This window comes from Gracilinanus agilis, chromosome 3, assembly GCF_016433145.1.
Source record: "Gracilinanus agilis isolate LMUSP501 chromosome 3, AgileGrace, whole genome shotgun sequence".
In the NCBI taxonomy this organism is placed as follows: domain Eukaryota; kingdom Metazoa; phylum Chordata; class Mammalia; order Didelphimorphia; family Didelphidae; genus Gracilinanus; species Gracilinanus agilis.
The window spans coordinates 39,807,365-39,831,506 of record NC_058132.1 but is presented as its reverse complement, the minus strand read 5'-3'; the positions used below and the strand labels follow the sequence as shown (position 1 = coordinate 39,831,506).

Genomic DNA, 24,142 nt, shown 5'->3' with positions numbered 1-24,142 from the left:
TTCCTTCCTTCCTTCCTTCCTTCCTTCCTTCCTTCCTTCCTTCCTTCCTTCCTTCCTCCAGAAATATGGTGATATTTATTCTTTTCCCTTTCTGTCCTCAGTGCCCTCCCTTGAAAGGGAAAGTCCAACGGATCTTGCACTGGAAATGGACAGAGCCTCCTGCCCCCTTCATCACTGTGCTGCCCCCGCCTGATGCTGACCCGGGCATCCCTCCACCCAAGCCTCTGGAGGGCATTCCTGAGCGGGAGTTCTTTGTGAAGTGGGCTGGACTGTCCTATTGGCATTGTTCCTGGGTGAAGGAGCTGCAGGTGAGGAGGAGAAAGAGGGGGAGATGGGAAGGGCTGTGTGGCCTGTGATAGCGCTCTGAACCTAGGGCTGCAAGTTGCTTCTGAGCTCTCAGATAATTATTGGGGAAGGATTTTAAAGGTAGCCAGAAAGGTCCAGAAATGCTGTCAGACTCAGCCATCATCAATCAACGAGCACTTACTAGGTGCCTACTATGTGCCAAGCACTCTCTTGGACAAATCATAAAGTCAGAAAATGAGATTATTCTCAGTCTCAAGGAGCTGACCTTCTGTATCTCCAGACTTAGAAAATGGGGCGACCTGTGGGGAGGAAGCTGGAAGAAGGGAGCCATGGGTTCTCTTGGCTTCTGACTCTGTGTCTTTGGCCAAGCCTGCAGGGGAGAGATAGCTCTCTGTCTGCCCTGGGCAGGGAATGTCTCTGTCTGAGCTGGGAAAGGGGTGTCTCTGGCCAAGTTCAGGAGGGAGATGTCTGCCATTGAATACGAAGAGGGAGGAGGAGTCCTGGGGCCTTCTTGACTCTGCTTCCTCTGCCCTGGGGACCAGCTGGAGTTGTATCACACGGTGATGTACCGGAACTACCAAAGGAAGAATGACATGGACGAGCCCCCGCCCTTTGACTATGGCTCTGGAGATGAGGATGGTAAGAGTGAGAAGAGGAAGAACAAGGACCCCCACTACGCCAAGATGGAGGAGAGGTTTTATCGCTATGGGATCAAGCCTGAATGGATGATGATTCACCGGATCCTGAACCACAGGTGAGAGCGATGCAGAGGGTGGGGTGACCATGGCTGGCATTCTTCTCCTCTTCTTTGGCCCCTGCCCTACTGGTACCTCCTCCTCCAGGTTCCCCGTCTCCAGTGCCCAAATGGCCAGAGAAAGACCAAGTTATTGTCAGGTTACTGCAACAACCAGGGCAGGGAAGTAGATGAATATATTTTAGGAAGATTTTTTTTAACAAGAAAGATTGAAACAGATTTCACTAAACTCTCTCATTTCCTTAGATTCTCCTGGTCTATAAACTCGATGAAGATAGGCACGCTCATCGAAAATGTGCATTTCCCTTAATGCTTTGTTTCATAGTCCTTCAAAGCCATAACTACAGCGGTCAACTGGGGCTCTTTCTTAGGGCACTGAAATGTAGAGGGTGCTATTAGAACTTTTAGCAGGTAGAAGGAATAACATCTGCTTAGCAAGAACAGTTAAAATAGGAAATCTATCCATCAATCATCCAATCAGTTAACTAAGCCAGGCTTGGCACATAGTAGGCACTTAAATGTTGAGTGATTGAATACAGAAAATTATTCAAGAGGTCTGCTGGCCATGTACCCAGTTGAGCTCCTTCCTGGTTTTTCTTTACCTTGTTCCCTTCCCAGGCTCAGGGATTGACCTTATGACCACAGGTGCCCAGTCTTTCCTCACTCCCCTGAATTTGCCTTAAAAATTTGGTTATGAAGGTACCCAAATGGCAAATCAAGGCTCTGTCACCCTGAAAGCCCTTTCTTTGCTTCACTCAGTTGTCCTAGTCCTTCGAAGGGTTTCAATTCTTATCTTTGGGAGAACAGCCAAAGGAAGGGGCAATCAAGACCCACGTGGGATTGACACATGAATCTCACCTCTATTAAACTGCATATTAAAAGCATAAATTGTAAACCTCTCCTCAACTGGCCAGTGAATTTTCCCAAAATATATTACCCCAAAGCCCTGATAACTACTAATTATTTATTGAAAAATCCATAAATTTCCCTAGTCACAAGGCAATCCGTCTTAGCCATATTGATTTCCTGGCTTAGTACACCCATTACTCATGCAAACCATTCTCACCTGTCTTTGCCTTTCTGTGGAAGCCATTAATTTTTTCCCATGAATCTTGCTGGCTTGGGTCACGTGCATTTTGGGCACCTACAGAGGCCGCCAAAGTCTCTTGTCACAAAAGGACATTGCCTGGTGTTTGATTCAATAAATATTTATTAAGAGCCTACTAAGTGCCAGCACTGTTTTAGGTGTTGGGAATAGGAAAAACAAAAGGGAAATTTCCAGCCTCTACCCACCAGGAGCTTACACTCTTTCAGGGAGTGGAAGGGACAACAGGGATCCTGCTAAGATCCACAACAAAAGCCAGAGTTGATTCTGAATTGAGGACTGACCATTAGGGGTGAGGGGTTAGGGGAGGCTGTGGTGCTTCAGCTGAGACTTGAACATCCTGAGCAAAGAGAAGCTAATTTGGCTGGAAAGCTGGGGGTGATCCACAAGGGACTGCACAGACCTTGCAGAAGATAAGCATTTTGTAGAGGGAATGGTGGGATGGGGAGGCTTTTACTTTCATGACTTTTGTTGCTAGTTATGGTGATTGGCTAGAAACACACACACACACCTATTAAAGGTGATTTAGGATGTCCCTGGTGTTGATGATGATGATGATGATGATGGTGATGATGATGATAACAGTAATCTGGCCCTCACAACTCCCCTGTGAAGTAGGGACTATTATTATCCCACTTTACAGATGAAGAAAGGTCAAGTACTTGACCTGGGTCCCCACAGTTAAGTGTCTAATGTAGGATTTGAATGGGGTGCTTTCTATCCACTATGTCACCTAGCTGCCAACATTCATTGGGTCCTGGGAAGGGAGTTTAGAGATCTTCTCATCCAATCTCCCCATTTTACATATTAATTCTGCAAATATTTATTGGCTAACTACTTTGGGCTAGGACCCCGATCTCTGAGGCCATCTAGTCCAACCGCTTCATTTGACAAGAGGAAAACGTAAGGTCACAAAAGGTGTAAGGACTTGTCCAGTCCCAGATTTAGAGCAGGAGGGGACCTCAGAGGCCATCTTGAGTCCAGGAACCTTCACATTTCACAGATGAGGTTAACTTTTCCAGGATTACACAGCTAGCAAACACCAGAGGCAGAATCTGAATCCAGCTCCATGTAGTCTTCTCAGGTTTATCGGGATGTACATTGGCTTAATTTAATTTGGTCCCGTATTCCCCAGCTGGATCTGAGAAGATCAGAGGAGCTCATGAGTGTGAAACTAGATATAAATTATAAATGGAAAGTCCTGTAAAATCCCAGCGTTTCTCTTGTATGATCCCCAAATCCATGCCTGTTTGGTTCTGCTGCAGCTTTGACAAGAAGGGGGATGTGCATTACTTGATCAAGTGGAAAGACCTTCCCTATGACCAGTGTACCTGGGAGATTGATGACATCGACATACCCTACTATGAGAATCTGAAGCAAGGCTATTGGAACCACAGGTATGGGGACTGGGGGGCTCCGGTCATCCTCTGGTCACCCGAGTGCTGGAGTCTTCTTCTCTCCAGCCTCTCTGTCTGTCTTTCCTGGTAGGTATATGAGTTTCTCCCTTGCTTGCCTCTCATTACCAATGGTCTCTTGTAGGGAGCTGATGTTAGGAGAAGATTCCCGGCCACCCAAGAGACTGAACAAGAAAGGGAAAAAGCTGAAAGATGACAAACTGGAGAAGCCCCCAGAGACGCCTTTAGTGGATGTGAGTTGGGAAGGAGGAGGAGGGGGCAGGGGAATGAGAGGTAGAAGCTGGTTAGTTGGCACTGTGTGCCATCAGTGTGGGTTGGTGGATCCAATGCTGGATCTCTAGAGCCAGGAAGCTCTGGGTTCGAACTCTGTCTCTTCTGCTTACTTAACCCATGGGCAAATCATTTAGCCTCTCCGAGCCTCTGTTTTATATCCTTTGTAAAATCAAGATCATATAGATTTCAAGAAAGTATTATATAAATGTTAGCTATTAGAGAACTGAACTTGGCACCAAAAGAATCAACGTAGAATCTCTTACTCTTCATAATCTGATCTCTCTCCAACCTTTCATAATAATACTTCCCTCGAAAGATGCTATGAGGGGGCACAGTGATAGAGAGCCAGACCTGGAGTCGGGAGGAGACCTGGGTTCAATTCTGGCCTCAGATACTTCCTCGTTTTGTGACCTGGGCAAATCACTTAACCCCCATTGCCTAGCTCTTGCTGCTCTTCTGCTTATTCTAAGACAGAAGGACAGTTTAGATAAAAAAAAGTGTTGCTGTGAGGATCAGGTGAGATTATACAGCTTTACAAACTTAAGATGCTATAGAAATTTTTTGATTGCTGTTATTTGTTTTGTGGTTACTCATCCTCAGCTTATGAACTGTTCTCATCCAGCTGGTTTGACTTGTGGGAACAAGCTGCCTTTTTTATGTTACATCCTTATGACCTCTATGGACACGAATAAAGATAATAATGATGGCTAACATTTATAAAGCTCTTCTTATGCTTTTCTTTTTTCTATTAAATCCAATGACCAAGGCTTGACTACTGTTATATATATATATATAATAGATTTACATGAAGGCTTGAATTTTCTCATTTCTTAAATCCTTCAGTTTCCCCCTCTTTACATTATTGTATTGACTTTATCCCTCTTCCTCTTCTGTACTTCACTGTATCAGTCCATAGGGGTCTTTCCATTTTGCATTGAACTTCTCATTGATCATTCCTTCGATCATGATTACTTCATCAACATTCCCCAGTCACTGGGGGGTCCCCACTTCCCTCCCAGTTCCCATATCTCTGCTTGTATCTGTGGAGCCTTTCTCTTTGTCTGACCTCTTTGGGAGTTTATGACCTAAGAGGCTGGCTCACCGGGTCAAAGAGGATGGATAGTTGAATTGATTTCCAGAGTGGTAGTTCCATTGGTATTGGGCCACTTTGCCTCATTGTATTGTAACAATCATTTACTTGGCCAGGGGAGGGATAATTATAGTAACAGGTAATGATGGCAGGCTTTGAGGGTAGGCAAAGCCCTTTAGATACATACGTTATCTCATGCCAGGAAGGAGGACATCATGCTTCAGTTTAAGCTGGGGAGAGTAGAGAAGCCACTTGAGTCTAAGCCATTGCATTGGGAAGGTGGAGTGGAAAGACAAGAGTTTAGGGCTCCCTATAGCCATAACATGAGTGGGGGCATGGCTTAGAACGTAAGCTCCTTGAGGGCAGAGATTGTTTTTGTCTTTTTTTGCATCCCCATCTCTTAGCACAGTGCCTGAACATAATAAATCTAAATCTATATTTATATAAATAAATAATAAATAATTATTAATCGATTGATTGATAGAGAATGTGTAGACAAAGGGACTTTGGCTACTTCTCCCCAAACAGCCCACTGTCAAGTTCGACAAGCAACCGTGGTACATCGATGCCACAGGGGGCACCCTCCACCCTTATCAACTGGAGGGGCTGAACTGGCTGAGGTTCTCCTGGGCCCAGGGCACAGATACCATCCTCGCTGATGAGATGGGACTGGGGAAGACAGTCCAGACCATCGTGTACTTGTATTCTCTCTATAAGGAGGTAAGTCTGGGGTTGGAATGTGTGTAAAGAGTTCAAAATTTGTACTGCCTGCGTGTCCTTGGACAGATCATTTCTTTGGGTTTCATTTTCCTTCATGGTTATCATGAGGAGGTTGGATTAGATACTTCTAAGGCCATCTTCCCTCTTAGCTTATGATTTTATGATGAGATGCTTTCAGAGGTTCCTTCATGCACGGCCCATGTACAAAATATGTCCCCAGCATCTAGGATTTAATAAATACTTGTTGATCGTACCAGTTTAAATCAATGATGGCCTGGCAAGCTCACCTGGGCATTGTCTCCCTCTCCAGGGTCACTCAAAGGGGCCATACTTGGTCAGTGCCCCCCTGTCCACCATCATCAATTGGGAGAGGGAATTCGAGATGTGGGCACCAGACTTTTATGTGGTCACTTACACGGGGGACAAGGAGAGCCGATCAGTGATTCGGGAGAATGAGTTTTCCTTTGAGGACAACGCCATCCGGAGTGGGAAGAAGGTTTTCCGCATGAAAGTAAGCCGTTGGGGTTTGCTTTGGGTTCCTCTTGGTCTGGGAAGGTGGGAGGACTGAGTTCAGTTCTAACCTCAGGGTATCAAACTCACTTCTTCTCTGTAATATGTGGAGGGGCTTCCTGAGCCCTTATTTAATTATCCTGAAGCATATCTTCTTCTCCATTGACAACCCCATTGAGAACAACTGGGCTCCCAGCTCCATTGGCCTTTCCTACGGGCCCTTTTTTCTTTTGTTCTTTATTGTAAGAAATCAATATGTTTTATGATTTGTCTACTGGTGATTACAATAAAGAACAAAAGAAAAAAGGGGGCCTGTAGGATGAGGTTATGAAACATGTTGGTTTAGTGAAAATAAGGATGTGATTTTTTTTCTTATCTAAGTTCACAGACCCCCTGAAATCTATCCACGGACCCCTTTTGGGATCTGTAGATCACAGATTAAGAACTCTGGCATCAGTGGCAGGTAGAGTGGATAGAATGTAGGGTTTGGAATCAAGAAGCTCTGGGTTCAAATTCTGATTTTGATAATTCTCTAGGACTTGGCACTAAATCGTACATGGGAGTGGCAGTCACATAAGTGAAGAGAGTTCTGGAGAAATCCTTTCACATAGTCACACCCCAAAATTCCAATGCACAAAATTAAAAAAGTAGACAATTATTAAACTGATTTACAACTTAAACATTTTTATTGCCACCTTAAATTTACACTGTCATTTTCTTGATATGGCCTCACATCCATTGATCCTTCTCTTGTAAAGACAGAAATCCAAAAAAGGCAAGACCAACCCACAAAACAACTGTGTATGATGCATTCCACACTTCTCCACTGAGAACAAGTAGGGAAGTTTACAGGATTTTTTGTATTTTTTCCAGGACTCAGATGAATTAATGAGACTTCAGCAGCTTTTTAAAAAAATTAAATTCTATTTATAATTTCTTATAGTTTATACAGCATTTCAAGGTTTACAAACTGGGCAGATAGTTGGTGCAACGTGCTGAGCCCTGGATTCAGGAAGACTTGTATTTGACCTTACTTATTTAGCTGTGTGGCCTTGGACAAGCCACTTCACCTTGTTTGTCTTAGTTTTCTCATCTGTAAAATGAGCTGGAGAAGGAAATGGCAAACCGGCTCTAGTATCTTTGTTAAGAAAACTCCTAATGGGGTCACGAAGAGTCAGACAAGACTGAAATGACAACAACAACATCTACAAAGGTCTACAGATTATTGTTTACATACATTAATTCTCATTTTATTTTCATAACAATCATGGTGAGGCAGTTCCTATTCATTTTACTCAGTGTGCAGCTGAAGAAAACTGAGGCAAACTCACAGCATTACAGTCAGGAAATTTCAGAATCTGAACTCATGTCTTCTTTAGTCTAGATCCAGCACTATCCATTGTGCCACCTAGCTGCCTCTTTAAAGAATGCATCAATTCAAATAAGTCCTTAGAAGCTTCTCTGTTTTTTTTTCTCTGCTTTATTAAAGAGAGAATGCCTTGCTGGATCAATAGCATGGTCTGTCCAGCCCATGGCCATATCTTGGATGGGATAACCAAAGGGCAGGTTGGAAAGGTCCCTCTGATACCATCCTTGAAAGTTCATCACATGTAGATGGCCCAAACCATTTTAGCTTAAATCATGGATCTGTTCACAGTGATTTTAAACGATTTTTAGAAGGCTATTTATATTTTAATAACCCCAACTCACTGTAGCAATGATGTGGAGCTGTGCTGATCATTCCTGTCTTTCTATTTCCACGGTCTTCCTTCTCTCCATTCTATTTCACATGGGAGAATGCTTCAAAAATGGAATGGGCTGCAAAAAACATCATAAAAAGGAAAAGTAAGAACCTATCTGAGCAAAATATTCATAGCTGCTGTATGAATAATAGGAAAAACAAATTGGAGGACACCTATATTCCCACAACTGGAAAATGACGGAATAAATTGTGGCCTATTAATATAATAGAATATTATGTGATTTGAGGAAAAAAAGATAAATACGAAATTTATGAGGCAAGATGGGAGGACCTGCATAAAGTGAAGCCAAGTTAAAAAGCAGAGCCACAACTTATCTTTTTTTTTTTTTTAGACCCTTAACTTTGGTGTATTGTCTCATAGGTGGAAGAGTGGTAAGGGTGGGCAATGGGGGTCAAGTGACTTGCCCAGGGTCACACAGCTGGGAAGTGGCTGAGGCCGGGTTTGAACCCAGGACCTCCCATCTCTAGGCCTGACTCTCACTCCACTGAGCTACCCAGCTGCCCCTGCCACAACTTATCTTTAAGAAGTGCTAGAAGTGCTTCATGTAGGCCTGGTGGGTGACTAGGAACAATTTCTTTGCTTCTGCCTTATAAAAAAAGGCTAATTGGCTACTAGGGTAATTTTTGGATTATTATACATAACAATTAAAATCTTTTAATGGTATAGACCTCGTAGAGAGGTAATGAGTTTCCCATCCTAAATATTTCTGTCAAAATTCATGGAGGAGGGCTTATTTCTTGAGTACTTGAATCAGGGAATAAAAGAATTTATTAAATGCTCACTTTGTGCAAAAACACTGGGCTTTTCTCCATAGAATATAGTCCCTACTCTTGGGGAGTTCCCACCACACATATGGAAAGGGTCCTTGGGGTATAGTGGCTCAAACAGATGGGAGCACCTCTTTTTAAAAAAACATTAAGGGGGCAGCTGGGTAGCTCAGTGGATTGAGACTCAGGCCTAGAGACAGGAGGTCCTAGGTTCAAACCTGGCCTCAGACACTTCCCAGCTGTGTGACCCTGGGCAAGTCACTTGACCCCCATTGCCCACCCTTACCACTCTTCCACCTATGAGCCAATACACAGAAGTTAAGGGTTTAAAAAAAAATAAAGGAAAAAAAAAACATTAGAATCCATACTGCAATAATTGGTTCCAAGGCAGAAGAGTGGTAAGGGCTAGGCAATAGGGGTTAAGTGTCCGGGGCCATTTTTGAACTCAGGTCCTCCCTACTCCACCCATTGGACTAACTAGTTGCCTCCTACATCTTCTTTAGTCTCATTTCTATTGATAAAATCATATTAAAGTCATTCTGAGGTTGTACCATTTGACAGGGCTTTAGTGACAGGAATTCTCTTAGTAGGTCTTCAACAGATGTGGCTGTAACACCTGCAGGAGCCCCTGGATGATGGTTGTGGGCACTGGGGTTGCACCATTGCTATTTCCAAGGCTCTGGGGTTCAGCTGCAGGTCCTGGGCTGTTGTCTCCATCAGGAAGGATCTGAGGGAAGATGATGGTCAAGATGGCGGTGGTGGTTAGCCCTGCATCCTAATCTGTCCTGTGGGTGGCAGTTGGCAGTTGGGTAGATGCTTCCTTAGATTGCGGCTGTGGGGGGCTGGTTTGGAAGCAAAGGACCAGCAGTTATTGCTGGTGGGCCCCTTCCCCACAATGATGTCTCTCCTCCACGACGGCCGCATGGCACGGCTATGGAGACAACGTCTCTGCCTTCGTTGTCCAAGCTCTTCTCTCCTTTCCACGCAGAAGGAGGCACAGATCAAGTTTCATGTCTTGCTCACGTCCTATGAACTCATTACCATTGACCAGGCCATCCTGGGGTCCATCGAATGGGCCTGTCTTGTGGTAGATGAAGCTCACAGGCTGAAAAACAACCAGTCCAAGGTAAGCCATTGTATCCAGGAGAGGGAGTGGATGGGGGAAGACCAGTGACAGGCAGAGGAAAGCCTGCTACAACTTGCTCTTTTAATAGTACTTAGTGGGACGACCAGGACTTAGAATATCTTCCCTTTTGTCCCCCTAGTTCTTTAGGGTGTTGAATAGCTACAAGATTGACTACAAGCTGCTGCTTACAGGGACCCCCCTGCAGAACAACCTTGAGGAACTGTTCCATCTTCTAAACTTCCTGACTCCAGAACGGTTCAAGTGAGTCACCCTTTAAATGCCCCAAATCCTCAGAGGACAGCTAACTCCACTCTGACCTGGGCTAGGAATTCCTTCCACAGCCTCCCTGCAGAGTGGTCACCCTGCACCCTACCTTTGCTCCAATAGCTCCCATTTAGAGCCACCTTTAAGGTTTGCTTTCTACATACTTTTCCCAGATCCTTCCAGCTTTGTCCCAATAAGCCGGTGAAGTGGGTAGGTCCTACCTTCTGCTGGAGACCTTCCTCACTCCCCATCCCCGGTAGCACCTTCCCTCTGAAATTACCCTCCTGTGTATCTCTCCCAAGAAGGCTGGGACCTGATTTTTGCCTTTTTTTTTTGGATTCTCTGCTTTTAGCACAGACTATTTATTGGCTGATGGCTTGGGAGACACCATCGAGGCCCCTTTCTTTTATCTCTACTTTTCTCTGCAGCAACCTAGAGGGCTTCCTGGAGGAGTTTGCTGATATTTCCAAGGAAGATCAGATCAAGAAGCTGCATGACCTGCTGGGGCCCCACATGCTGAGGCGACTGAAAGCTGATGTGTTTAAGAACATGCCAGCCAAGACGGAGCTGATTGTGCGAGTGGAGCTAAGCCAGATGCAGAAGTGAGTTTTGGGCTCCCAGACCTTCTTCCGGCCCCCCTTTGAGAAGCAGCGAACTTCCAGGGAGCTTCTGGATAGCATTTTGCTTTCCTTTGTATCTGCAGGACTCAAGTGTAGATGCTTACGTACACAGTCAGCGCTTAATAAGTGTTTATAAATGATTGTCAGTACTAGGTTTGGAGCTGGAGGACCTATATTCAAATCCTACCTCTGTTATTTGTAACTCAACATTTTCCCTTTCTTGGCCTCAGTTTGTTAAATGAAGGAATGGGACCAGGACTAAACCTAGTAAGAGGAGGGGACTATAATGTTTCTACTTCCCTCTTCCCTTTGTCTCTATTTCTCACCCTCACCCTCTCCTTTCTCTAGTCTTAATGAACTGGCTTCAGGACTCCATCCATGAGGGGCATCTGGTGGTACAGTGGATAGAGCTTTTGGCCTGGAGTCAAGAAGACCCAAGTTCAAATCCAGCCTCAGACCCTTAAGCTTAAACTCTTATGTATCCCCTCCACTGGAGATAGCAATAAGGGAGAGGGATAATGGGGGATGATAATAATTGCACAGGATGGTTGTGAAGATCAAGTGAGATATGTTTGTAGACCACTAAGCATGGTGCCTGGCACATCGGAGGAGGCACTATAGCAATGTTATTCCTCTATTCCTCAGCTCTCCTGGCATTAGCCTAAAGGGTCTTCTGGGTGAGGAGCTAGGAGAGGAGTTTTCCCAACTATATTAAATGAATAACCTTCCCTCTGGATTTAGGATTTTAATAGCCTTCTGGGATCATTATGGAGATTGACTAATTAGTAAATGACTACAGGCATAAGTGCCATTTGAACCCATCAATCCATGTTGGAGTTCAATAGGCAGTGCCCAGGCTGAAAAAAAATCTACATTACCCTCTTTTACTCCACCACCCTCAAATCCAGAAAAATATCAAGTCTAGAACTCTTTGGACCCTTGTTTTTTCCCAGTGCATGGGGGAGAATTTTTCAAGAACTGGAGAGCATGCCTTAAGAGGAGTCTCCTTCATCTTGGGGAATAAGAATTCTGAACTAGTCCTTTAGGTTGGTGCTAGCTCCTATCTTGGCTCTCCAGATGAAGGGGTACCATGGTGGAGAGTAATGGACCTCCAATCATGAAGGCTTAACTCTTATTGGTGAATTATGACCGTGTGGAGAGACTCAAGATCTCTGAGCCTCAGTTTCCTCCTCTGTAAAATGATTTTATTTTGTGCCGGGTGCTGATGTCATGTGGAAATAGTTAGAGAATAAGCTAGTTTAGGTTCAAGTCCCGCTCTGCCACATACTCACTTGATGACCCTGGGAAAATCACTTATTCTCCCAGTGCCCCATATCTGATGTCTAAGACTATAATTTAGATTGTTATTGTTACCTCATTGAGGACAGAAGAAGCTTTTGTTCTTTTTATTAATATCCCCAGTGCAATTAGCACAGAGCCCAGGCCTGGCACATAGTATGAGATTGGAAAAAGTGGTAGAGAGAAGTCTACCAGTGATTCCCAAAGTGGGCGCCACCGCCCCCTGGTGGGTGCTGCAGTGATCCAGGAGAGCGGTGATGGCCACAGGTGCAGTTATCTTTCCTATTAATTGCTATTAAAATTAAAAAAAATAATTTCCAGGGGGCTAAGTAATAATTTTTTCTGGAAAGGGAGCAATAGGCCAAAAAAGTTTGGGAACCCACTGGTCTACACCAATGAGATCCCACCAAAAAGAAAAAAAAAAACAAGTTCCAAGGATACAAATGGAAGAGATATCCCTGCCTTTGTCAGTGGCCATTATTCTCCTCTCCTGCTGCAGGAAATACTACAAGTTCATTCTGACCAGAAATTTTGAAGCCTTGAACTCCAAAGGTGGCGGAAATCAAGTGTCTCTGCTGAACATCATGATGGACCTGAAGAAATGCTGCAACCACCCGTATCTCTTCCCCGTGGCTGCCGTGGTAGGTTCAGGGGCTCTGCCTTCTATAGACCTACCTATAAGGGGGCTGTTCCCCATGCCTGGAATTCCTCATCTCCACTTCCTGACTTCCTTCCCATCCCAGCTAAAATCCCATCCTCTCTAGGAAGCCTTTCTCCATCCCTAATCAGCTCTAATTCACCCTCTCTCTCCCATTACTGTGAGTACATTGAAGGCAGGGATTGCCTTTTGCCTTTCTTGTATCCTAGGGCTTTTTCTAGTGCCTGGCACAGAGTAGATGCTTAATAAATTGCTAGTTGACTGGCATAGTCAACTCCATTATCCATAACAACGGAGGGAGCTATCATAATTCCAAATAATGGTGATTAATCACCAGATCATGATCTTTTGGCTTGGGGAGAGTGGTAACCAGTTGCAGTATGGTAATCGGGGTCAGGAGACAGCAGCATTCAAAACCCACCTTACTGGACCTCAGTTTCCTTAAGTGTAAAGTGAAGAGGTTGAATGGCTCCCGGCTCAATTTATAATCTTTTGGCCTCTGGAGTTAAGAAGACCAGTAGCTATCTCATCAAGTGTCTAGGATTTAATGAGATAATGTATGTTAAGCATTCTCGGAGCTTTAAAAGCTCACTGAAAATGCCAGCTATTAGCCAAACTGATGCTGAAATGAGTTCGCCTTTCCTGAATACACCAACTGGTGGTGAGAGGTGGGCAGCCCAGCAGCATGGCAAAGGCCTTGGGAACCAGCTTGTAGTCAAACAGTTTGTAGTTAATCCTCAGAGAAGATGGTGCAAATGGTGCCCATGAGGACCACTGAGAACCAACCATTTATCCATCTGCTCTCCCTCCCTAAGGGTAGGTTGCTTTGAACAGAGGCAAATAGATCTCTGGGCCACTCCATATTGAGCAGGCAGCAGGATTCCTATTCCACATGCTGTCCTTTACCCTCAGGGATCTCTGTATGCCCAGCACAGGGGGAGATTCTTCCCCATGATTTGTCTCTTCCTGGACTGGGTATGAAGGATGGGGGTAAGAGAAATGCCACATGAGAGGTGCAGGTGTTGCCTTTCCTAGAGTCCCAATTCCTTTCTGGCTCTTGGACAATATACTTGAGTCAGTCTGTAAAAGAGGGCAAGCCTTGAGTACAAAGCCCTCTTCAGCCTATCTTTAGCCCTCTAAGCACTCTCTCCAATCCATCCTCCACACTGTTGCCAAATGGATAGTTTTTTTTTAACATTGGTTACTCCCCTCTTTTTTGAATTTGGAAAATTTTATTTAATCAATTAATTTAGAATATTTGTACATGGTTACAAGCATGTTCTTTCCCTCCCTTCCCGCTCCCCTCCTATAGCTGACCTGCAATTCCACTGGGTTTTACGTGTGTCCATCAAGACTGATTTCCATATTATTAACAACATTTGCACTAGAGTGATTGTTTAGAGTCTGCATCCCCAATCATATATCCCCATTGACCCATGTGATCAGGCAGTTGTTTTTCTTCTGTGTTTCTGCTCCCACAGTTCTTTCTCTGCATGTGGATGATGTTCTTTCTCATAGTTCCCTCATAGTTGTCCTGGATCATTGCATTGCTGCTTAGTAGAGAAGTCCATTACATTCAATTGTGCCACAGTGTATGTCTCTGGTCTCTGTGTACAATGTTCTTCTGGTTCTGCTCCTTTCACTCTGCATCAATTCCTGGAGGTTGTTTCAGTTCACATGGAATTCCTCCAGTTCAGCATTCCTTTGAGCACAATAGTATTCTATCACCAACAAATACCACAATTTGTTCAGCCATTCCCCAATTGATGGACATACCCTCATTTTCTAGTTTTTTGCCATCACAAAGAGCGTAGCTAAAAATACCAAATGGATATTTTTAAAAGCTGAAGGTGGACCATGCCATATACTTCGCTTCACAAATTCCTGTAGCTCCTAATTATCTGGGATCAAACACAAACTCCTCTGTTGGGCTCCCACTCAGTGGAGGTCTTTATGTAGAATCCAGGTGGCTACATATAGAACATGTTCCTTCATTTCTCCTTTGGACTAGATGGGGTGGCTGATGTCCCTTTAGGCTCTTCATTCCTGTAACTCTGGCTTTATGGCATATTATTTCCCTTCACTCACCCCCTAAGTCCAGGCTCTTTTGACACATGACATTCTATTGTATGTTCCCATGCCATTTTCAGAGCTCTATTTAAGCACCCTTCTACATTTCCCCCAGGGGCCAGTGCCAATCTTGCTCCAAATTCCTTTGTGATTTAAACATAGAAGTCTCCAGAGTGACCTGACCGATTTCAAGTCCTACCTCTGACACAATGATGGGGATTCCCTGTACCAATGAAATCATAGCTCCAGGACCTTCCTCCCTGCCCCAAATATTTTCCATATACCTTTAATTAAATATACTTGTTTCCTTTGCTAGAATTTGTAAGTAAGCTGCTTTTGTAGTCCCAGCTCCTTACTGTGCTTTCTATATTAGTTGGAACTTAATAAATGCTTCTGAATTGATTGATTATTGAACAGGAGGCACCAGTTTTACCCAATGGTTCCTATGATGGCAGCTCCTTGGTCAAGTCTTCTGGGAAGCTCATGCTCCTGCAGAAGATGCTGAAAAAGTTGCGTGATGAAGGGCACCGGGTTTTAATCTTCTCTCAGGTATTGTATTACCCCCTCTCACAGTCTGTTTCTCTTGGGTGATTTTAGAAGGGTCAGAGCTTTCCCTTATGCTCTCATCCAAGTGGAAGGAAGTGCCCCAAAGGATCTCCAGGACTCGCCTGGAGTTTTTTGCCTTCCAAGTTCTATCATCTTAGAGAAGGAAGGATTGGGGTGGCTTTCTTAGTAACTGTTATTTATGAGCCCCCACCAGTGTGTTCCCCATAGTACTAATAGCTGGTTAATATCATAGTTGGTCATTTAATAAATTGCTCTTCAGTATCAATGAACAATACTGTTAACGACAATTAGTTTTTAAAAGCCCTTTACTTTGCCCATGACCACTGTCTCTGTTTGCCTCCTATTTGGTTTTTACAAAGAAACATTGACTAAGAGTGTAGCAAGTAGAATTATAAAAACATTCTCTCAAACTGGGGCACACCCTTAGACTGGAAAGTAGACTAGACTGGTGACTACAGAAAAATTCACCCTCCAGGTTCATAGCCAATAGATGAAGGGAATGAATATTCATGCATTTATTTTTTAAAATCTTGTCTAGGCAATTGGGGTGAAGTGAGGGGGGTCACTTGTATTTTCCCAGGACCTTCTGTCTCCAGGTCTGGTTCTCATCCAATGAACCATATGGCTGCCCTAGAACATGCAATTTTAAACACTAGCATAAGTGCTTTACAGATATTATTTCATTTGATCCTGATCTGAATTCACTAAACCCTTGAAGTAGTTGCTATTATTGTCCCTATTTTATAGAGAAGAAAAACAAGGCAAACAGAAGGGTCTGAGGATGGATTTGAACTCATCTTCCTGACTCTAGTTGGTCTGTCCTTGTCATTCCTTGTAACACATTGGTGGCTCAGCTGGTGGGCTGAATGAACTAATATGCAGTTGGGTCAAGCAGGTCACTTGCCTGAGCTGGCTCCTCACCAGATTTGGCCTTGAGGACTCCTGGCAGACTCTGCTCTAGATACCAGTCTTGTGGCTCCTCTGATCTTTCAAAGCTCACCAGGCTGGTCCATTCTGCCAGAGGCTCACAGTATTTCTTCATGGGAGAGAGACAGGGAAGGACCAAGGAATTTTGACTTTTTTTATACCCATTAAATTCTTGTTTTGTAGCCAGAAAGGAACCTTTATAATAAACTGACAAAAAACAATTGGAGGATACTGTCTTCTTTCTCTCGATGATCCATTTGTTACAAAGTGTGCATATGGGTGTAGATGCAGATACCTTTGATATTTTCCTAGATTAATCATTGATTAAGGTTCCCTTTAGATACATACATGCAAAAATCACACATTATATCTTTCTGGGCCTCAGTTTCCTTATGTGTAAAATTTGTGAAAACATAGAAGCTAGTGTGACTTTCGGAAGATGGGGAGCAGGGCAGACGTGAGAACTGTTTTTCAATATTTTGAGGGCTACCAAGTGGAAGAGGGATTAGCCTTATTTTTCCTGGCCCCAAGGAACTAAGAGTGGGTGAAGAGTTTGCAAAGGGCCACATTCTAAATTAGGTCAGCGCTGTTCTACAGTGAGCTGGTGGCACAGTGGATAAGGCCCTTGAGCTGAAATCAGGAAGACCTGAGTTCAAATCCAGCCCCTGGACAAGTCACTTAACCTTTATAATATGGAGATAGATCATAATAGTACCAATCATAATAATACTCTCTTTGGGTTATCAAATAAGATAGTAGGTACTCTATATACTTATTCCCTCCCCCTTTCTCCCAAACTTGAGAGTTTGGCTTCTGCTTGATTCTGGGGGAAATGCGATTATCCCTGATGTCCAACTGATCATAACTCTAGAGCTGGAAGGGACCTCAGAAACCATCTAATCTGATCCTCTCAGTTTACAACTAAGGAAACAGAGGTGGGGGGGAGCAACATATCAAAGCTCGCACAGAAGTAAGCATCAAAAGTAAGAATTGAACCCCAGGTGCTCTGACTCAAGAGCAAACTCTCTTTCCACTGTATTGCTAGTGTCAGGTCAGTTCTCCAGCACTATGGTGGTCTTTGTGCTTGGGGCAGAGCTGCCAGCTGTTTAGGAGATCGGGCCAGATGGTAGCAGCTTAGAGTCTGGGTATCATGTGGCTTTCTCTATCCAGGCCTTTCCAGTTTCCCTTAATTCTAGTTGATTACCCCCAATTTGCTCTGTTTGGTTGTTCAGTTGTTTCAGTCATGTTTGAGTCTTTGTAAGCCCATTTGGGGTTTTCTTGAAAAAGGTACTGGAGTAGTTTTTCCATTTCCTTCTTCCTCATTTTACAGATGAGGAAACTGAGGTAAACACCATTGGTCACAGCTAGTAAATATCTGAGATTGGATTTAAGCTCAGGAAGATGAGTTGTCTTCCTGGCCCCAGGCACGATGCTATCTATTATCACTGTGCTATCTAGCTACCCTCATTTGCTAGTCTATAGGTGGGTACATATTTGTACATATTTCTTTGCTTGTTGTCTCCCCCATTAGACTGTGAACTCCTTGAGAGGGGGCGACTATCTCTTGCCTTTCCTTGTGTCCCTGATGTTTTTTGCAGGTGCTTAATAAATGGTCGTTGACCTAAAAACAAAGTCAATGTCTGTATCTTTGCCCTTCTGGGGCCTCAGGCCAGTGTCATTAGGTTGGTTTTCTTCCCCTGGTCACCCCACTTTGGGCACCTATTTCTCCCTCCAGATGACCAAAATGCTGGATCTGCTGGAAGATTTCCTGGAGTACGAAGGCTATAAGTACGAGCGAATTGACGGTGGGATCACGGGAGGTCTTCGGCAAGAAGCCATCGACAGATTCAACGGTACTCTATGGTTTCTTTCTGCCTAGAACCCAAGACTGAGCAATGCTACCCTGACTTTCCCCTCATCTTAAAGTTTTATGGACCACTAAGCAGTGATGGTACATAATGGGAATGTTGGGAATATACCCCAGGAGCTAAATGGCTCCTTGGCTGGTAGAGATGGAAATTCCTGTCCCTTTGCCTGAGGCATGGAGGAAGAATTTTTTTGAAGGATTCTAGTGTGTATCTGTGTGTGTTCACACACACACACACACAGATCATACAACTCAAGTTCAAAATCTGGCAGGAGCTTTAATATGAAATCTGAAGCAGAAGAAATGGAAAGGTTGTTTACTCATTAGCTGGGCTTTGAGAAGTATTACCGCCACACTAGAAAGGCTAATAATTATGGGTTTACCGTAGTGCTAATTTTAGTGATCATAATGTTACAAATGTCTTTTCATTTGTTCTTCCAAGACTTAACATTAGCCAGCCCCATCCTTGTTATTGTGGTGAGGAAAGCAGGGTGGCTGAAGCTGGGGGGGCTGGGGGTAAGGCAGCTGAAGCTCTCTAGGCAATAATAGTGCCAGTCCTGGATACCAGCCTCTGGGCCACTCTGTGGGACGATCCGCGCCCAGCTGACAAAAGTGGGTGAAGAATAAGGACAGCTGGGCTGGTCCCTCATACCGCCGTGGCTGAGCTGTTTGTGTTAGAGGAAAGGAAAGAGAAGCTCAATGAGATCTCTTCCTGCCAAAAGAGCATCATGGCCCTAGAGGTTCAGTGTTTCTGGGCCAGTTTCCCTAGTGACTGTGTTGTGTCTGCTTCCTAGACAGGTCTTGTATTCTGGCTTGAGCTTGAAAGTCACAGTCTCAGATAAGGAATCTGGGTCATGCGATGAGTGACTGCTGCATGCTTGGCATCATCCTCTGAACCCTCAACCATTCTCTCAGGCCTGCCTGTGTCAATGGTTATGGTTGACTGGCATACAACTTAATTTGTTGTTTGCCTACAAAAACACAAACTGAAGGAAACATGTTTTTTTTTTAAATAATCCTTTACTTTCTGCCTTAGAATCGATATTGTATATGACTTCCAAGGCAGCAGAACAGTAAGAGTTAGGCAATGGGGGGGGGGGGGCTAAGTGACTTGCCCAGGGTCACACAGCTAGCAAATGTCTGAGGCCAGATTTGAATCTAGGACCAGGATCTGTCTTTAGACCTGGCTTTCAAACCACTGAGCTATCTATAGCTTGCCCTCTGAAGGAAACAATTTAAAGAGGGCGGAACTCAAAATTTTAAAAATGAATGTTAAATATTTTTTCTATTTAATGAAATAAACAAAAATATGTTGGGAAAAAATAAAGAGGGTGGAATGTCTTTAAGAGAATGAAAAGTCCTAGCTGGGGGGGGGTGCCCTGGGCAAGTCACAAACTCCATTTGCCTACCTCTTACTGCTCTTCTGTCTTGGAACCAATACACAATATTGATTCTAAGACAGAAGGTAAGGGTTAAAAAAAAGTGACAGGAAGTTTTCTGGCATGTTTGGGGGTAGTTCCCCATATGAAAGATGTATCCAAAATGAGCTTAGGATGGGAAGATATGGATGGGTTTGCAGTTTGAACCCAGGAGATCCCAGATCCTGGAAAGATCAAAGATTTAGTACTCTGTATATGGCCAAGCCAAACTTGGGCTGATGACTAGAAAGAAGGAATAGCTATGAAGACGTGCATTCATTAGGGTCCTGGGTCTGTGTTTCAATAATCTATGAAGCTTCTATGCCTGCCTGAGGATAACTGTTGGGTGAAAATGTTGCCTCGGTTGGCTTGACCTAGGAAGGATCTCTCACTTTTTTCTACCTCCCTCTCTCTTCTTCTCCTTTCCTCACCTCCTTCTCAACTGTTCTCTTGTTGGCAAGCACTAGAGGGCTGTGATAAATTAAGAGAAAATAGTCCAAAGAAATAAACCCATAGCAGTCAATAATACAGAAGGGCTAACGGCCCTAGGGAAGGCACTCGGAGGGGTAGCCGGCTGACTTCCTGCCCACGTCTCAGCCAGGTTGCATCTTCCCTTGGGGGAGGAGAGTGGCTCTATAATTCAGGATTTAGTCCCAGAGCCCCTTCCTCTCTCTTACCTCTTGATTGGGGCGGCTGACCTTTCTCCTCTCCAGCTCCCGGAGCCCAGCAGTTCTGTTTCCTCCTCTCCACCCGGGCTGGTGGTCTGGGCATCAACTTGGCCACTGCTGACACCGTCATCATCTACGACTCGGACTGGAATCCTCACAATGACATACAGGTCTGTTGACTCACCATTTTGCAGGGCTCTGCTAGGGGCTGGTTTCCCTGGAGTCTAGTGGTAAGGTATGAGTTCCCAGGCCTGGGAAAGGTCCCAACATGCTTTACACTATGGAGAAATAGCAACTTAGTCTTGAAAGGGGCTCCTTTCAACCCTCAAATGGGTTTTTGACTTCTCTCTCTTTTAAAGCCGAATTCTCCCCTTCCTCATCACTCTGACCTCCCTTTTCCTATCCCAGATAAGGAAGCTGCCAGGATCCTCCCTTTCTGGGCAGCAGATCCTTGCCCAAATGTCCTGGGGCTGGGCCTGTTGGGGGGTTCCCATCTGATCTTAGGTCAGAGGATCATTGCAGTATCAGCTGTGAAGTCACAGACAGAGGGGACTGCCAGTTTTGGGAGGGAGAGGCTCAGCTGTCCAGGGACTCAAGGAAAAAAAAATCTGGGCAGGCTGGGAGACTTTGTAGGGTTCTGGGTCAAAAAGAGAAGAGCTCCTCCTTCCTTTAGTTCCAAACCAAGCAAGTCCCTGTGCCTCAGTTTCCTCATCTGTAAAAGGGGGCGTTAACATGATGGCCTTTTGAAGGTCCTGTTCAATTCTAAAATCTGAGATCCTAGCTCTGATCGGTTCTTTTCTGTCTGATTCTAATTCATGTCAACAAACATTAATTAAGCACCTACTTATATGCCCATTAGTGCCAAGTTCTAAATTTATTACACCCTCTTTAAATTGTTTCCTTCAGGGGGGAACTAGGTGGCTCAGTGGATTGATACAAAGGCAAAAAAAGGAGATAGTTCTAGCTTTTAGGGAAGGAGACACAGTACAAAAGAAAACCCTCATAGCATACAGTAGGGAAGACCTGCGAGAACTCTGGATTTGGGAGTATTTTTAGTTCTTAATGGAGGAAAGGTGACTATGATCCAGGAGAGTCAATATTAGATGTTAGAGGCAAAGGACATGTGTTTGAGTCTGACTTCATGTTGCTGAGCCCCCAGGGGAATCCCAGAGCTAGAAGGAGCCTCAACTGGGTCCTCCTGCCCCTGACCCTCCAGTAAGAGGGGACTCCTTCCCTCCAGCTCTGTCTCCAGCAGATTGGACTTAAATGACCTCTAAGGGCCCCTCTGATTTAAGTCTTGATCCTTTTACATGTTACAGACTAAAAACTGACTTTTGGTTGAGTCCATCCCAAAAGCTGCCTTTGTATTAAGACTTTTAAGGCAAGGGTAGCTAGGTAGCACAGTGGATAGAGCACAAAGCCTGGAGTTGGGAGGACCCAAGTTCAAAAGTGGCTACAGACATTTCCTAGTGGTGTGATCTTGGACAAGTCAATTAACATTGCTTGCCTAGCCCTTGTTCCTCTTCCATCTTAGAACCAATACTTGGGGCAGCTGGGTGGCTCAGTGGATTGAGAGCCAGGCCTAGAGATGTCCTAGGTTCAGATCTGGCCTCAGACATTCCCTAGCTGTGTGACCCTGGGCAAGTCTCTTAACCCCCATTGCCTAGCCCTTCCTGCTCTTCTGCCTTGGAGCCAATACATAATACTGATTCTAAGATGGAAGGTAAGGGTTTAAAAAAAAAGAACTAATACTAAGACAGGTCTTAATTTAAAATTAAAATTTTAAAAAATAATTTAAATTTAGAGTTAAAAATTAAAATTAAATTGAATTTATTAAAAAAAGACTTCAAGGTACTTTAAGTTAGCAGGCTTCCAGATGGGGTTCAGGATCTACAAGATCCATCAGTGGCTCCATCCCCTTTCTATCCTTGCCCCCAAGTCACCCCTCGAGGCAATGGCCACTCCTGCTAATTTTAGTTCCCTCTTTTTGACTGTCACCAAGCATTTCTTAAGCACTTACTATGGGCTGAGGAATAGAATAAACATTTTATAGAGTGCCTACTGTGTGCCAGTGATAAATTCCCCAAAATAAAATAGACCGAGAACAGTCCTTGCTCTCAAGCAGGGCAATCTAATGGGAGAGGCAACACGCAAAGATAACTGCCTGCTTTCAAGATGTTTCTAGTGTAAATGGAAGGTAATCTCTGATGGCTACACTCTTGCTAAGTGAATATCATACAAATGCCTGGAACTCAGTTTATGGATTCGCAAATGGTCAGAGGTGGAAGGGACTGCAGGCTGCTTAGTACCACTCTCTCCCTCTCTCTCCTCCCCCTTCCACTTAATTTAATTTAATTTTTAAACCCTTACCTTCTGTTCTAGTCTCAGTTCTAAGACAGAAGAGCTAGGCAATTAGGAATAAGTGACTTACCAAGGGTCACACAGCTAGGAACTATTTGAGGTCAGATTTGAACTCAGGACCCCCCTCTATCTCAACCCACTGAGCCACCTAGCTGTGTCCCCCCAAACACATATACTTTTAAAAAATATAGGCATGGCTTTTTAAAAATTAAAAATATTTTTACCAACTACATGTAATCACAAGAAACAAGTTTTCCTAAGTTATAGGATTAAACTAATCTCCCTCCCTTACTTCCCTTCCCCATCCTAGTGCTTCCAGGTGGTATGATCTGGGTTATATACTATTATTTATTTTTTAAAAACTTTAAAATGTTTTATTAATGCTCTTTTCTGTTAATCAACCATTATCCCTTCCCTGTGAGTCTCACTCCCCAAAGTAGAACCATCCCCTACAAGAAAAGTAGTCAAGCTAAACAAACGAACAGATAAATACGTGTCTGAAGATGTTTGCCTCCCTTGGGGCCTGGAGTACTACCACCTCTCTGCCAGCGCCAAGAGCCACACTTTCCTCCCCATATCCCCCTGCATCGATCCATGCCTGTGCCCCAATGTTCACACACTCCCCTGCCCATTAGCTATTTCCTAAGCTGTGCTTCTGGTCCGAGGCATCTGAGGGATGAATGACCGCCTCCCACAGGCCTTCAGCAGAGCCCACCGCATCGGGCAGAACAAGAAAGTCATGATTTACCGCTTCGTCACGAGGGCCTCCGTAGAGGAGCGAATCACCCAGGTTGCCAAGCGCAAGATGATGCTCACGCACTTAGTGGTGCGACCTGGCCTGGGCTCGAAGTCCGGGTCCATGACCAAGCAGGAGCTGGACGACATCCTGAAGTTTGGGACGGAGGAGCTCTTTAAAGACGACGTGGAAGGTAAGAGAATCTGTGGTGCTGAGCTCTGAGGCTTCTGGGTGTTACTCCCGGTAGTGTCACCTCTCCTGGTAGTCACCTCTGCTGTCCTGAGTGCCAATGGTCTGGAATTCCCAGACTCTCCAAGATCTGCTTCACTGGGCAGAATGATCTCTAAAACCTAAATTTAAGGTCTTATGAGCCCTTAATGTCTTTTTAGAAAATATTTTTAATTTATTTTGTTAAATTTTACCAATTGTCAATTTTTTAAAGCAATCATTAAAAAAAATGTGAAATTCCAAATTCTCTTCCTCCCTATTTGGCCCTCCTGGTGTCTCTTCTTCAGTAGATTCTATGCTTGCTTTCTTTTTCTTTTTTCTTTTTTTTCTTTCTCCTTCCTTCCTTCCTTCCTTCCTTCCTTCCTTCCTTCCTTCCTTCCTTCCTTCCTTCCTTCCTTCCTTCCTTCCTTCCTTCCTTCCTTCCTCCTCCTTCCCCTCCTCCTCGTCCTCCTCCTCCTCCTCATCCTTGTCCTCCTCCTCCTCGTCCTCGTCCTCCTCCTCCTCCTCCTCGTCCTCCTCCTCCTCATCCTCGTCCTCGTCCTCCTCGTCCTCCTCGTCCTCCTCGTCCTCCTCGTCCTCCTCGTCCTCCTCGTCCTCCTCGTCCTCCTCGTCCTCCTCCTCCTCCTCCTC

At 44.4% G+C, this 24,142-nt stretch overlaps 1 protein-coding gene across 1 annotated transcript in view; it reads left to right on the top strand.

Moving 5' to 3' along the window:
• CHD5 (chromodomain helicase DNA binding protein 5) overlaps nucleotides 1-24,142 on the top strand; it is a 148,051-nt gene that overhangs the window by 81,487 nt on the left and 42,422 nt on the right. The window contains exons 8-21 of the mRNA XM_044668656.1: nucleotides 102-308; nucleotides 849-1,060; nucleotides 3,431-3,562; nucleotides 3,705-3,813; nucleotides 5,472-5,663; nucleotides 5,974-6,174; nucleotides 9,692-9,829; nucleotides 9,969-10,090; nucleotides 10,522-10,695; nucleotides 12,512-12,653; nucleotides 15,158-15,289; nucleotides 17,970-18,087; nucleotides 20,233-20,357; nucleotides 23,246-23,477. Coding sequence (XP_044524591.1) covers nucleotides 102-308; nucleotides 849-1,060; nucleotides 3,431-3,562; nucleotides 3,705-3,813; nucleotides 5,472-5,663; nucleotides 5,974-6,174; nucleotides 9,692-9,829; nucleotides 9,969-10,090; nucleotides 10,522-10,695; nucleotides 12,512-12,653; nucleotides 15,158-15,289; nucleotides 17,970-18,087; nucleotides 20,233-20,357; nucleotides 23,246-23,477 — 2,236 coding nt within the window. The remainder of the gene's footprint in view (nucleotides 1-101; nucleotides 309-848; nucleotides 1,061-3,430; nucleotides 3,563-3,704; nucleotides 3,814-5,471; nucleotides 5,664-5,973; nucleotides 6,175-9,691; nucleotides 9,830-9,968; nucleotides 10,091-10,521; nucleotides 10,696-12,511; nucleotides 12,654-15,157; nucleotides 15,290-17,969; nucleotides 18,088-20,232; nucleotides 20,358-23,245; nucleotides 23,478-24,142) is intronic.